Source organism: Pagrus major, chromosome 16 (genome assembly GCF_040436345.1).
Source record: "Pagrus major chromosome 16, Pma_NU_1.0".
NCBI classification, from domain to species: Eukaryota; Metazoa; Chordata; class Actinopteri; order Spariformes; family Sparidae; genus Pagrus; species Pagrus major.
Genome location: NC_133230.1, coordinates 5,195,533 through 5,210,288, shown reverse-complemented (window position 1 = coordinate 5,210,288; position 14,756 = coordinate 5,195,533). Strand labels below are relative to the sequence as shown.

General features: G+C 40.8%; 1 protein-coding gene and 1 long non-coding RNA gene across 2 annotated transcripts in view; both read left to right on the top strand.

Annotated features, from left to right (window-relative positions):
- Positions 1-1,579: 1,579 nt before the first annotated feature.
- Positions 1,580-14,756, top strand: part of LOC141010066 (T cell receptor beta chain MC.7.G5-like) — a 32,110-nt gene continuing 18,933 nt past the window's right edge. Inside the window, exons 1-3 of the mRNA XM_073482865.1 lie at positions 1,580-1,628; positions 1,753-2,049; positions 14,198-14,204. Coding sequence (XP_073338966.1) covers positions 1,580-1,628; positions 1,753-2,049; positions 14,198-14,204 — 353 coding nt within the window. The remainder of the gene's footprint in view (positions 1,629-1,752; positions 2,050-14,197; positions 14,205-14,756) is intronic.
- LOC141010067 (uncharacterized) lies at positions 3,289-5,572 on the top strand. The gene is made up of 4 exons (XR_012180173.1): positions 3,289-3,363; positions 3,558-3,652; positions 5,159-5,227; positions 5,316-5,572. It is a non-coding gene; the product is annotated as an uncharacterized lncRNA (long non-coding RNA).

Sequence of the window (14,756 nt, the reverse complement as noted above, 5' to 3'; positions counted from 1 at the left end):
AACATAGGCTCTGATTTCTCTACATCACTTCCTGCCCCTCCTCCTGATCCACAAAGCACAGCAGAGACTCTGACTGGTTCTCCACATTCAACATGAAGCCATCTCATCTCATCGTTTCCATCCTTACTTTGTTCTGGATTAAAGGTATTGTACATTCATGAAGCCACTTTTTTGGAACTGAGTTGACACTTTCTACTTTAGCACTTCTTAAAATTGTGTCTTCATCTCTTTACAGGAGTTTACCTCGATAAAGAAAAGCAAGTATCACAGATTCCATCTGAACTGTTCATGAATCAAGATGGTGAATCCAAGCTGAGCTGTTCACATAAAATCTCGAACTATGACACTATTCTCTGGTATCAGCGCTCACCAGGAGACACTGCCCTAAAGCTGATTGGATATATGAGTTATACAAATCCTACTGTTGAGACAGCATTTCAGAGTCACTTTAATGTGAGTGGAGATGGACGGAACACAGCTTATCTTCACATCCTGAAAGCGAGACACCCTGAAGACAGCGGAGAATATTTTGCAGCAGCAAGTATGCACAGTGATAAAGTCAGTGACTGTCTCATACAAAAACCTCCATAATAACCCAGCAGATAACAGCACACCTACAGGAAACCACTGAAACCATGTGACACAGCAGCACAACCAGTTATAACTGGTTAATTAGAGCAGCACTGCACTGCAATGAGGTAAAGTAGATAATAATAAAGAAAGAAAGTAGATTTAATTAATGTATAATTATGTAATGATACACAGTAATAAAGTAAAACAATAAGGATCATATTTCATCCATCACAGTCAAACACAAAGGTCGTCTTTACCTGCTCAGCTCTCCACCGTGTCTGTCAGTGACCTCCATTACTGATCAATCAGGTAATCATTTTCCCCATTAGTCTGATAAAACTGGCAAATATGAACCAAAACCCAAAGATATTCTATCTGCTATCACATATGATAAAGGAAAGCAGCATATCTACACAAATGAAAAGTTGGCAAAGGATTCATCAATTCTTAAAACTGTTGTTCACTAAACTTTAAGTTCTTCCAACTCATTTTGACTGACTGCAAATACTGATATATGCACATATTTTTCATAATTACATACAGACATACAATATTATACACTAGTCATAAATTTGCTGGATAAAATAAGAAAACTGCTCAACGGTTTGGGTTACATGTGCATAGTTAAATCGTCGTCTTTTCGGCCTGTCATATTGGCAGAAACGCTCATTTTTCGACATCTTCCTTAACCGACACCGACGACGTGATTATAATTTTGCATTTCTAGAAAATAATGACAGCTGTCAGAAGTAAAGTTGGAATAAACTTGATATTCCAACTAGGTCTTGGGCAATTTGGGACGATGACATGAGCATATAAAGTCTGCTGAATACAATACAGCATGTTTCCTGAAGAATAGATTCAACCAACAGATGGAGGCACAGCACATGCTTTGTTATCATGAGGATGTGGTGATGAGTTAACCCACACACACCACCCTCCCTCTTCCCCGTGAGCCTTATTCTTCTCAGCACATTACTTTACTCACATCATTCAGTGCCTGACGATGTTTTCATTGATGCGAGTCTTTGGTTTACTCTTAATCTACTTTTATAGTAAGATCTCAAATGTCATCCTGAATTACATTATTATCATTATCTATGTAACAATCATGCTGGAAATAAATACTTTCTCCTCATTTCTGTTCTGCATCAGTAACATTGTCTGCTTCTTCCACAGGTCAGGTGGGTGCTGTTACATTTAAAGAATTTCCTCCTCAGATAGTGAAGGAGAGCATTGAGGTCCAGATTCCCTGCAGCCATGATGATAATGCCAAACTACAAATGCTCTGGTACCAGCAAAAAAAAGACAGCCAGTCTATGACCCTCATTGGGTTTGTGTATGGACAAGGTTCCCCAACCTACGAGGGTCAGTTTGAACAACAATTCAAGCTGACAAAAGAAGAAACAACGAAGGGAAAGCTGATCATTCGCAGTGCAAACCCGTCAGACTCGGCTGTTTATTTCTGCGCTGCCAGTACACAGTGATGTGGTTGAACGACACTCCCTCACTAAAAACCCTCAGCGTCTTCCTGTAAACGAGATGTTTGCACTTTGCAGATGAGGAGTGTCTCTCCTTGTACATCACTGGAGGAGGCACAAATTTGAAAATGTCTCCGGCTGTGATCGGATTTCTTCTCATCTTACTTCCATGTAATACAATGAAATAAGCTGCAAAAATAACAATTTATTATGCTTTAATTTAATTTTAAAAATACATTTTCTGAATGTTTTTTCACCACGGCTTCTGCATCTACTAAAAATCTGTCTTTTTCCAACAGATCGAGCTACGAGTGTGACGTTTCAGCCGTCTTTTCCAAGAATAGTCAGCGACACTTCCAGGGTAGAAATTAAATGCAATCATGATGACGACAACCTCTATAACATGCTCTGGTACCAGCAAAAGCAGAGCGGTTTGATGGCTTTGATTGGATACAGCTACATGAGCAATGACCCCGAATATGAGACGCAGTTTGAACATCGGTTTGAGATTACAAAAGAAAACACCAAAGCAGGAGCTCTGATTATTCAGAGCGTGAATCTGTCAGACTCGGCTGTGTATTACTGTGCTGCCAGTACACAGTGATGTGGTTTAATGTCGCCTCATTACCAAAAACCCTCTTCTCTCTTTTCTCTCTGTTGTTTTCATGTTCAAGATCCAGAGTGTCAGGCTGGTGGAATTAACATCAAGACAGCTCAATTACTTTTCTGGCATTAAAAACACAGACTGTGGTTTTAAATAGATTGGAAAGGATGTGATTCCTCACAGTCACACAGTCTCAAAAAATCATTTAAATATTAAAGTGTTCAACTATTTTGACTGATAGATATTTTTTAAAGCGTAAAATGGAATGTGGTGGAATTGCAATACACAATATTATCCCAATAATCATCACAAATATGCTTAAAATTCTACTAAAACATACTGAAGTAACTTTACCTGATATTTTGTGAAGGAGGAAAGAAAATGTAATGCATGAAATATAGTGAAAAGGTCATGTTTCAATGTTTTTTCAGTCATTTCTTTCCATTTCCTGTTTTATTGTGGCGTCTAACTCCCCTCTCGTTTCAGATCCGCTTCCTGTCCTTGTGTGATTGTCTGCCCCGCCCTGATGTGTTTCACCTGCGTCCAATTATCCCCTCCTGCCTTGTGTATATAGTGTGTGTCCCGCTGCCTCTTTGCCAGTTCATCTTTGTCTCTCGTAGCAAGCTTTCCAGCATTTTTCACCCTGTTTTGGATCTCAGCCCTTGTGACTTGCTTGCCTGATCTTTCTGTGGATGTCACATTTTGGCAAGTAAACTTGATTTTTAAGAAGATGTCTGATGTCTCTGAATTCAGCTATGGTGACGGACTTAAGATTTTACATGACTGTACATTATCGAGCTAGATATTCAGATAATGGAAATATATTCTCCCATACAGTTTGTATGTAATACAGCTGCACAATATGGTAAAAAAAAAATTGACTATTTGGACACTTACAGCAAATAAATACCATCAGCTGCAGTGAGCAAGTGCTGTGATTTAAAGAAACCTCTGACCACTCTCCACAAGCAAACATCATGCTTGGCACAGACAGGTAAGTCATGACGAGAGTATGGCAAAGCAAAGCCTCAGGGCAAATGGTGCATAACCAATTCAGCCCAAAAACACTCAAAAGATACTCAACTCTACCATTTATATTCATCTGTCACCAAATCAGCTGCATGAAAACATCCTACCAGTACCAAACAGCCACCAACAGAAAAAGCTCAACCTCTCAAACAAATAATTCACAATGAACATTTGACAAAAGCATCAAAAAACGTCGTCCAAAAGCAGAAACATTAACTTATCATACGCATGTCAGCACTAATTCTTACCTTGGTGAGGTGAAGCTGTGATTCACTTCCAGGAAGAAAAAGACTGTTGGTGTGAGGAACAACTTTATATTTAACAAACAGCTGAAAAATGCAGCTTTAGCACAGCTACAACGTTTTAAATCCTCCGCACCAGCCTCCAGAAGTAACATTATTAAACTTTTAGCAAATTAGCTTTAGCTTTTAGTTTATTTGCCGCAGGTGCAGTGATTGTCAAAAGTCAGTGTAATGAGTGGGCGGAGCTTTGTCAGATTAGAGAGCAGTGACCAATCATGGTCCAACAGTGAGCTGGTTTTCAGCCAATCACCACAGCAGGTGATTAATGGCGCATATTTAGATGCAGCCAACAAAACACAAGATGTATTGGAGGCAGAACATGAAGATATTATGTTATACTAAGCGGAGACATGGAGGAGCGTATTATAAGATAATCTTTGGTTTCATATTTTATATTTTTCAGTGAGGAAATATGCATTTTAAAGACGGCTTTTGTTGCATATTTTCAAACGTGGCAACCAGGAGGGGACGATCATGAATCCCCCACACACCTTATTTTCTGCAATAATCCAGAATTCAATTGAAAATCCTATAGGAATCCTTCCAACACTATACAGGGCCAACGTTTCTCCATTTTTATACCTGGACTCATGATTACATTCATTATTTTATTCGTTCATTGGCATTAAACAGGATACATTGAATAAATTAAAGAAAGATATCTTTTCACAACATTGCTTCCATTTTAAGTCTCTAATGGACAAGTTTTGCTCGTCTTTGGTGGAAAGAAAAAAACCTGCAGATATCCTTGGTTTAATTGCAAAAGGGCACAGCATTGGAGTTGTCTGCTTGAACCTTTTTGAAAGAACTTTATTGACAAAACTCTTACAGGTAACAAGCAACAAAAAAAACAGTGAGGAGAGAATATAAAAGAGGCTTTATGCTGGAGAGAGTACACAAGAGAAATTGAATAAAACAATCTCAAATTCTGGTTAAATTCATCAGATACAGTTTTAGTTTTCACAGCTTTGGTTGTTGTTTCTCACGTTAAGTGCAAAGGAGCAGAATCAGTCAGATCAGCTGTGTGCAGAGGAAGAAGGTGGGGAAGAGGTTTGAGAGAGTTTGTCAGAGCAGAGGACCATGTGAATGCTCCACCTCTGATACCAGATTTCAGTATATGCTGGAACTGTAATTTCAGTGTATTTTGGTTATTTGTCGCTGTTGCACAGGTTTAACTTCAGTTTCCAGGATGTCTCCAGCTTTATACACATGTGGATTTTTACTGCTCGTGCTCACAAGTAAGCCTCACTCAATATTATGACATTTCTTTTAATATCAAGTACTGTAGTTTCTGTAACATCTGTACCACTTTGACTTTGTTCACAGGAAAAGTGGCTAGTGTTGAATTTAAACAGCCCTCTTCTAAAGTTGTGGAGGACGGGACGAAGGTGCTCACCATTACCTGCAGTCATGATGACAGCAACCTCCAAGTGATGCTGTGGTACCAGCACCAACAGAGCAGTCGGTCTATGAGCCTCATTGGGTACACATACGGCAAGAATGACCCGACCTACGAGGACCAGTTTAAAGACTCCAGATTCCAGATTAAAGGAGAAGACACACTGAAAGGATCTCTGCTCATTCATGAAGTGAACACATCAGACTCAGCTGTGTATTTCTGCGCTGCCAGCACACAGTGATGTGGTTTAATAGCACCGCTTGACTAAAACCTCCTACAACACAGAAACTAATGACAGCTGTTGCTCAGGGTTTCAAATACAGTTTTAGTTTTCACAGCTTTGGTTGTTTTTTCTCTTGTTAAGTGTAAAGGAGCAGAATCAGTCAGATCAGCTGTGTGCAGAGGAAGAAGGTGGGGAAGAGGAGGTGTGACGTAGAAGGGAAGGTAGTCATCGCCCATTTGTAATAAGTTTGTCAGAGCAGAGGACCATGTGAATGCTCCACCTCTATCAGATTTCAGTATATGCTGGAACTGTAAATTTGATATGAAAATAATCAGTGTATTTTGGTTATTTGTCACTGTTGCACAGGTTTAACTTCAGTTTCCAGGATGTCTCCAGCTTTATACACATGTGGATTTTTACTGCTCGTGCTTACAAGTAAGCCTCACTCAAGTCTCTGCTCAATATTATGACTTTTCTTTTAATATCAAGTACTGTTGTTTCTGTAACATCTGTACCACTTCGACTTTGTTTACAGGAAAAGTGGCGAGTGTTGAATTTAAACAGCCCTCTTCTAAAGTTGTGGAGGACGGGACGAAGGAGCTCACCATTACCTGCAGTCATGATGACAGCAACCTCCAAGTGATGCTGTGGTACCAACACCAACAGAGCAGTCAGTCTATGAGCCTCATTGGGTTCACAGTCCTCATGAGCGAGCCGACCTACGAGGTCCAGTTTAAAGACTCCAGATTCCAGATTAAAAGAGAAGACACACTGAAAGGATCTCTGCTCATTCACACAGTGAACACATCAGACTCAGCTGTGTATTTCTGCGCTGCCAGCACACAGTGATGTGGTTTAATAGCACCGCTTGACTAAAAACCTCCTACAACACAGAAACTAATGACAGCTGTTGCTCAGGGTTTTAGTTATTTGAGAAGTGAAATAATTATGCTGATTACTGGGGTCTGACTCTGCTAATTGATGAAGAAGTAAGTGAACATGCAGCTTGTGCTCATGTAAACTTATTTACTACATAATATGCAAATACTTTTATATTCAGCATTCTCCTGAACAACTGAAGTAGATGGGGACTTTTTTTAAAGAGAAGAAAACAACAGAAAGAAAACATAAATTGGCTCCATACAGCTTTTCCGGCGTAATCCAAGTCTCTGAAAGCCCCGAGATCCCAAATTGATTTGCTGATTACTGGTGAGTCTGATATATGCAGTACCTCCCCCTCCAGTCATGTGATCATGGGAGCATGTGACCTTGTGTTTCCTTTGTGTTGAACAGTTTGACTCCATCCTTCATCTGGACAGAGGCTCATCATGCTGATCTCAGTCATTTATCTGTCACTTCTTTTACACTCAGGTAGGTTTTGTGAATTAACTCATAGTGGATGTAATAACTGACCCGTACTTGAAAGGTCAAGTTCCTATTAAATGTACATATCTAAGTGCATTCACTCTTCTGTTTATTGAGATGAAAAACAAAGAAACATTATCCTTCATGTGCTGCAGGTCTCACAGTTGTAGTTCTTCAACCTGGAGATCAAATATCTGACAGTGGACGCACAGTGAAGTTGGAGTGCAGCATGGGTCCAGGGCTCAATATGAATAGCTACTCCATGCTCTGGTACCGACAAACCCACTACGGAGCTCCAGTGGAGTTTCTCATCGGAGAGTACGAGTTACCTGCTTACCAGCACATGCAGTCCTCTGTTGACAAATCCAAAAACAGCTTCACTCTTCAAATAACTGAGCTGCTTCTCAATGACAGCAGCACCTACTACTGTGCTGCCAGTCACAGTGATGCACACAGAGCAGACAGTCATACAAATAACAAGTGTGACTGTCACAGATGGCACACAGGCAGGAAGGAGCTGTGGCTCCACTGGTTTGGCTGTTAAAAAACAGTGAGGAGAGAATATAAAAGAGGCTTTATGCTGGAGAGAGTACACACAAGAAATGAAATAAAACAATCTCAAATTCTGGTTAAATTAATCAGATACAGTTTTAGTTTTCACAGCTTTGGTTGTTGTTTCTCACGTTAAGTGCAAAGAAGCAGAAACAGTCAGATCAGCTGTGTGCAGAGGAAGAAGGTGGGGAAGAGGAGGTGTGACGTAGAAGGGAAGGTAGTCATCGCTCATTTGTAATAAGTTTGTCAGAACAGAGGACCATGTGAATGCTCCACCTCTGATACCAGATTTCAGTATATGCTGGAACTGTTAATTTGATATGAAAATAATCAGTGTATTTTGGTTATTTGTCACTGTTGCACAGCTTTAACTTCACTTTCCAGGATGTCTCCAGCTTTATACACGTGGATTTTTACTGCTCGTGCTCACAAGTAAGCCTCACTCAATATTATGACATTTCTTTTATTATCAAATACTGTTGTTTCTGTAACATCTGTACCACTTTGACTTTGTTCACAGGAAAAGTGGTGAGTGTTGAATTTAAACAGCCCTCTTCTAAAGTTGTGGAGGAAGGGACGAAGGTGCTCACCATTACCTGCAGTCATGATGACAGCAGCCTCGAAGTGATGCTGTGGTACCAACACCAACAGAGCAGTCAGTCTATGAGTGTCATTGGGTTCACATACCTCTTGAATAAGCCGAGCTATAACCTTAAGTTTAAAGACTCCAGATTCCAGATTGAAAGAGAGGACAGACTGAAAGGATCTCTGCTCATTCATGAAGTGAACACATCAGACTCAGCTGTGTATTTCTGCGCTGCCAGCACACAGTGATGTGGTTTAATAGCAACGCTTGACTAAAAACCTCCTACAACACAGAAACTAATGACAGCTGTTGCTCAGGGTTTTAGTTATCTGAGAACTGAAGTGAAACAATTATGCTGATTACTGAGGTCTGATTCTGCTAATTGATGAAGAAGTAAGTGAACATACAGCTTGTGCTCATGTAAACTTATTTACCACATAATATGCAAATACTTTTATATTCAGCATTCTCCTGAACAACTGAAGTATATGGGGACTTGTTTTAAAGAGAAGAAAACAACAGAAAGAAAACATAAATTGGCAACATACAGCTTTTCCGGCGTAATCCAAGTCTCTGAAAGCCCTGAGATCCCAAACTGGTTTGAAAAGACTGTTTTTACACTCTTTTCAAGCTGAAATCTTCACTGTAGCTACGTGGTAAAAGCATCTTTTTAAATGATTTTGGGGTCTCTGCGCTCTGGAGACTTGGATTATGCCAGACAAGCTGATTTTTTGTTGTTGTTTTTTTTTTACATGTTAAAACAAGTCCTCATCTACTTCAGCCTTCTTTGAGCCTTCATGCACCTCAAATTATCAGCTGATTACGGGTGAGTATGATATATGCAGTACCTCCCCCTCCAGTCATGTGATCATGGGAGCATGTGACCTTGTGTTTCCTTTGTGTTGAACAGTTTGACTCCATCCTTCATCTGGACAGAGGCTCATCATGCTGATCTCAGTCATTTATCTGTCACTTCTTTTACACTCAGGTAGGTTTTGTGAATTAACTCATAATGGATGTAATAGCTGACCCGTACTTGAAAGGTCAAGTTCCTATCAAATGTACATATCTAAGTGCATTCACTCTTCTGTTTATTGAGATGAAACACAAAGAAACATTATCCTTCATGTGCTGCAGGTCTCACAGTTGTAGTTCTTCAACCTGGAGATCAAATATCTGACAGTGGACGCACAGTGAAGTTGGAGTGCAGCATGGGTCCAGGGTTCAACATGATGAGCTACACCATGCTGTGGTACCGACAAAACCACTACGGAGCTCCAGTGGAGTTTCTCATTGGAGAGTACGAGTTACCTGCTGACCAGCACATCCAGTCTTCTGTTGACAAATCCAGAAACAGCTTCACTCTTGAGATAACTAAGCTGCTTCTCAATGACAGCAGCACCTACTACTGTGCTGCCAGTCACAGTGATGCACACAGAGCAGACAGTCATACAAATAACAAGTGTGACTGTCACAGATGGCACACAGGCAGGAAGGAGCTGTGGCTCCACTGGTTTGGCTGTTAAAAAACAGTGAGGAGAGAAAAAAAAGAGCCTTAATGCTGGAGAGAGTACACACAAGAAATGAAATAAAACAATCTCAAGTTATGGTTGAACTCACCAGATACAGTTTTAGTTTTCACAGCTTTGGTTGTCGTTTCTCACGTTTGTTAAGTGCAAAGCAGCAGAATCAGTCAGATCAGCTGTGTGCAGAGGAAGAAGGTGGGGAAGAGGAGGTGTGACGTAGAAGGGAAGGTAGTCATCGCTCATTTGTAATAAGTTTGTCAGAGCAGAGGACCATGTGAATGCTCCACCTCTGATACCAGATTTCAGTATATGCTGTAACTGTTAATTGGATATGAAAATAATCAGTGTATTTTGGTTATTTGTCACTGTTGCACAGGTTTAACTTCAGTTTCCAGGATGTCTCCAGCTTTATACACATGTGGATTTTTACTGCTTGTGCTCACAAGTAAGCCAGACTCAAGTCTCTGCTCAATATAATATGACTTTTCTATGATATTATGTCACATCTGTTCCACTTTGCACTAAGAGAAGAAACATTTTTTTAATTGAACTGCTTGAATTCAACTTGACCATAACAATTACTTGAACTGTTTACAGGAAAAGTGGCGAGTGTTGAATTTAAACAGCCCTCTTCTAAAGTTGTGGAGGACGGGACGAAGGTGCTCACCATTACCTGCAGTCATGATGGCAGCAGCCTCACAGTGATGCTGTGGTACCAACACCAACAGAGCAGTCGGTCTATGAGCCTCATTGGGTTCACAGTCCTCATGAGCAACCCGACTTACGAGGACCAATTTAAAGACTCCAGATTCCAGATTAAAAGAGAGGACAGACTGAAAGGATCTCTGCTCATTCATGAAGTGAACACATCAGACTCAGCTGTGTATTTCTGCGCTGCCAGCACACAGTGATGTGGTTTAATAGCACCGCTTGACTAAAAACCTCCTACAACACAGAGACTAATGACAGCTGTTGCTCAGGGTTTCAGATACAGTTTTAATTTTCACATCTTGTCGTTTCTCATTTTCATTAAGTGCAAAGCAGCAGAATCAGTCAGATCAGCTGTGTGCAGAGGAAGAAGGTGGGGAAGAGGAGGTGTGACGTAGAAGGGAAGGTAGTCATCGCTCATTTATAATATGTTTGTCAGAGCAGAGGACCATGTGAATGCTCCACCTCTGATACCAGATTTCAGTATATGCTGTAACTGTGAATTTGATATGAAAATAATCAGTGTATTTTGGTTATTTGTCACTGTTGCACAGGTTTAACTTCAGTTTCCAGGATGTCTCCAGCTTTATACACAAGTGGATTTTTACTGCTCGTGCTCACAAGTAAGCCAGACTCAAGTCTCTGCTCAATATGACTTTTCTGTGATATTATGTCACATCTGTTCCACTTTGCACTAAGAGAAGAAACATTTTTTTAATTGAACTGCTTGAATTCAACTTGACCATAACAATTACTTGAACTGTTCACAGGAAAAGTTTCGAGTGTTGAATTTAAACAGCCCTCTTCTAAAGTTGTGGAGGAAGGGTCGAAGGAGCTCACCATTACCTGCAGTCATGATGACAGCAGCCTCCAAGTGATGCTGTGGTACCAACAGAGCAGTCGGTCTATGAGCCTCATTGGGTTCACACAGCTCATGAGCGACCCGACCTACGAGGACCAATTTAAAGACTCCAGATTCCAGATTGAAAGAGAGGACAGACTGAAAGGATCTCTGCTCATTCATGAAGTGAACACATCAGACTCAGCTGTGTATTTCTGCGCTGCCAGCACACAGTGATGTGGTTTAATAGCACCGCTTGACTAAAAACCTCCTACAACACAGAAACTAATGACAGCTGTTGCTCAGGGTTTCAGATACAGTTTTAATTTTCACATCTTGTCGTTTCTCATTTTCATTAAGTGCAAAGCAGCAGAATCAGTCAGATCAGCTGTGTGCAGAGGAAGAAGGTGGGGAAGAGGAGGTGTGACGTAGAAGGGAAGGTAGTCATCGCTCATTTATAATATGTTTGTCAGAGCAGAGGACCATGTGAATGCTCCACGTCTGATACCAGATTTCAGTATATGCTGTAACTGTGAATTTGATATGAAAATAATCAGTGTATTTTGGTTATTTGTCACTGTTGCACAGGTTTAACTTCAGTTTCCAGGATGTCTCCAGCTTTATACACAAGTGGATTTTTACTGCTCGTGCTCACAAGTAAGCCAGACTCAAGTCTCTGCTCAATATGACTTTTCTGTGATATTATGTCACATCTGTTCCACTTTGCACTAAGAGAAGAAACATTTTTTTAATTGAACTGCTTGAATTCAACTTGACCATAACAATTACTTGAACTGTTCACAGGAAAAGTTTCGAGTGTTGAATTTAAACAGCCCTCTTCTAAAGTTGTGGAGGAAGGGACGAAGGAGCTCACCATTACCTGCAGTCATGATGACAGCAGCCTCACAGTGATGCTGTGGTACCAACAGAGCAGTCGGTCTATGAGCCTCATTGGGTTCACACAGCTCATGAGCGACCCGACCTACGAGGACCAATTTAAAGACTCCAGATTCCAGATTGAAAGAGAGGACAGACTGAAAGGATCTCTGCTCATTCATGAAGTGAACACATCAGACTCAGCTGTGTATTTCTGCGCTGCCAGCACACAGTGATGTGGTTTAATAGCACCGCTTGACTAAAAACCTCCTACAACACAGAAACTAATGACAGCTGTTGCTCAGGGTTTCAGATACAGTTTTAATTTTCACATCTTGTCGTTTCTCATTTTCATTAAGTGCAAAGCAGCAGAATCAGTCAGATCAGCTGTGTGCAGAGGAAGAAGGTGGGGAAGAGGAGGTGTGACGTAGAAGGGAAGGTAGTCATCGCTCATTTATAATATGTTTGTCAGAGCAGAGGACCATGTGAATGCTCCACCTCTGATACCAGATTTCAGTATATGCTGTAACTGTGAATTTGATATGAAAATAATCAGTGTATTTTGGTTATTTGTCACCAAGGGCGTAGGTTTGGTCTCAGCTTTGGTAGTGACATTACCAGGGGTGGACTGGGACAAAAATTCAGCTCTGGCATTTTCTGTCCAGACCAGCCCACTATATTATCAGCGGACACCACGAAGAAGTCCACAAATCTCGTGGCGTCCTTTCTCACACATACTACAAAGGAGAGTCATATTCCTTGATAGCAGGTAACAAATAAAGCACGTAGCTATGAACTCAAGGACTAAAACTGACAGCTATAGCAATCAACCAATCAATCTTTGTTCATTATAGTGTCAAATCACAACAGAAGTTATGTTATGACCAGGGGTGGGACGAGACTAACGGGAAGAACCCAAAACCAGAGACGGGGAGTTTTTCTCACATCATTACTTACATTTGCACAACAGTTGGTGCATTTCTCAAAACAATTAGTACAAACTGCAAAACCTTGTTGATAACCTGCAAAAGCATGTCACATGCTCAAAATAGAGGTCATTCCTCAAAACCAAGTATTCCTATCAATGAAAGTGTGTGTGTCATAAAAAAAAGTCCTGACACCATCATTTATGAACAAGGTAGTCAAATGGCTTTGTCGTGTTTTCATTAGGACACTTTACTAGTGTTTCCCAATGCAAAAAAGCCAGATCTTTGTGACCTGAAAATGCTCAAGACTATACACTAACACTATACACAGCCATTTGAAAACTACAGTAAAAGTAACACATTTACACACAAATTATACCTATTAGATAGTTATCACCTCAGTAAACAATAAATGAATTGAAAGATTACAATAAATTCAATGGTAAATATTGCAAATTAAATTTATTATTTGCTATAGGTTTACTTGTGTTTTGTATCTCTGTTTACAGCTCATCAGGCCACGTGAATGTTTACTGTTGCTATGGCAACAAGAGACCGCTGACGTTAGCATCTGTTAGCTAGCTTAGCTAAATCATCTGAACAATAATAACCCATAATATCACAATTCGGCGTATTTGAACAAAATCAACCACAACTACCAACAGTCACAGCCCTTTAACTCTGGGCTGATGTGCTGCCACATGTTAGATTGTCAAAGTTAGAAAATAACGACTTCAGTCCCTGAGGAGCTACGTTAGCATTAGCAGCAGCTGCGTTAGCATTAGCGGCAGCTACGTTAGCATTAGCGGCAGCTGCGTTCATCAGTATGCAGTTAGTGAGGTCGCATCACATTCAATGTAAAAACGTTTTTTTACTTTGTTTTGGACATGTCTCAAACATTTAGCCGAGCCAGCCCCAGGCTGACGTTACTGACCCTGTCTGCCTCCACTCGCTCATCATCATCAGGTCCTCCTCCCTCGTCTCCCGGCGCAGCAGCACCTGTGGCTGCTGGCGGGTCGGTGTCACTGGTCCCGGCACCAAAAAGCTCCGTCAACTTCGCACATTTAGCAGCCTCCACCTCCAGAGACTTCAACTTTTTAATCGCTGTTTCTCAGCTGTTTCTTCCTCTTATCCATTTCAAGTAGCGGACACAGTTTGGAAGATGCTCACTACTACCACTCACTAACGTTACTACTGGCTCAGCAGCAGACAAATATTGGTAGTGACTATTTTGCAATCCTCGAACATTGGTTGTGACATGTCACGACCATCTATATAGAAACCTACGCCCATGTTTGTCACTGTTGCACAGGTTTAACTTCAGTTTCCAGGATGTCTCCAGCTTTATACACAAGTGGATTTTTACTGCTCGTGCTCACAAGTAAGCCTCACTCAAGTCTCTGCTCAATATGACTTTTCTGTGATATTATGTCACATCTGTTCCACTTTGCACTAAGAGAAGAAACATTTTTTTAATTGAACTGCTTGAATTCAACTTGACCGTAACAATTACTTGAACTGTTCACAGGAAAAGTTTCGAGTGTTGAATTTAAACAGCCCTCTTCTAAAGTTGTGGAGGACGGGACGAAGGAGCTCACCATTACCTGCAGTCATGATGACAGCAGCCTCACAGTGATGCTGTGGTACCAACAGAGCAGTTGGTCTATGAGCCTCATTGGGTTCACAGTCCTCATGAGCAACCCGACCTACAAGGACCAATTTAAAGACTCCAGATTCCAGATTAAAAGAGAGGACAGACTGAAAG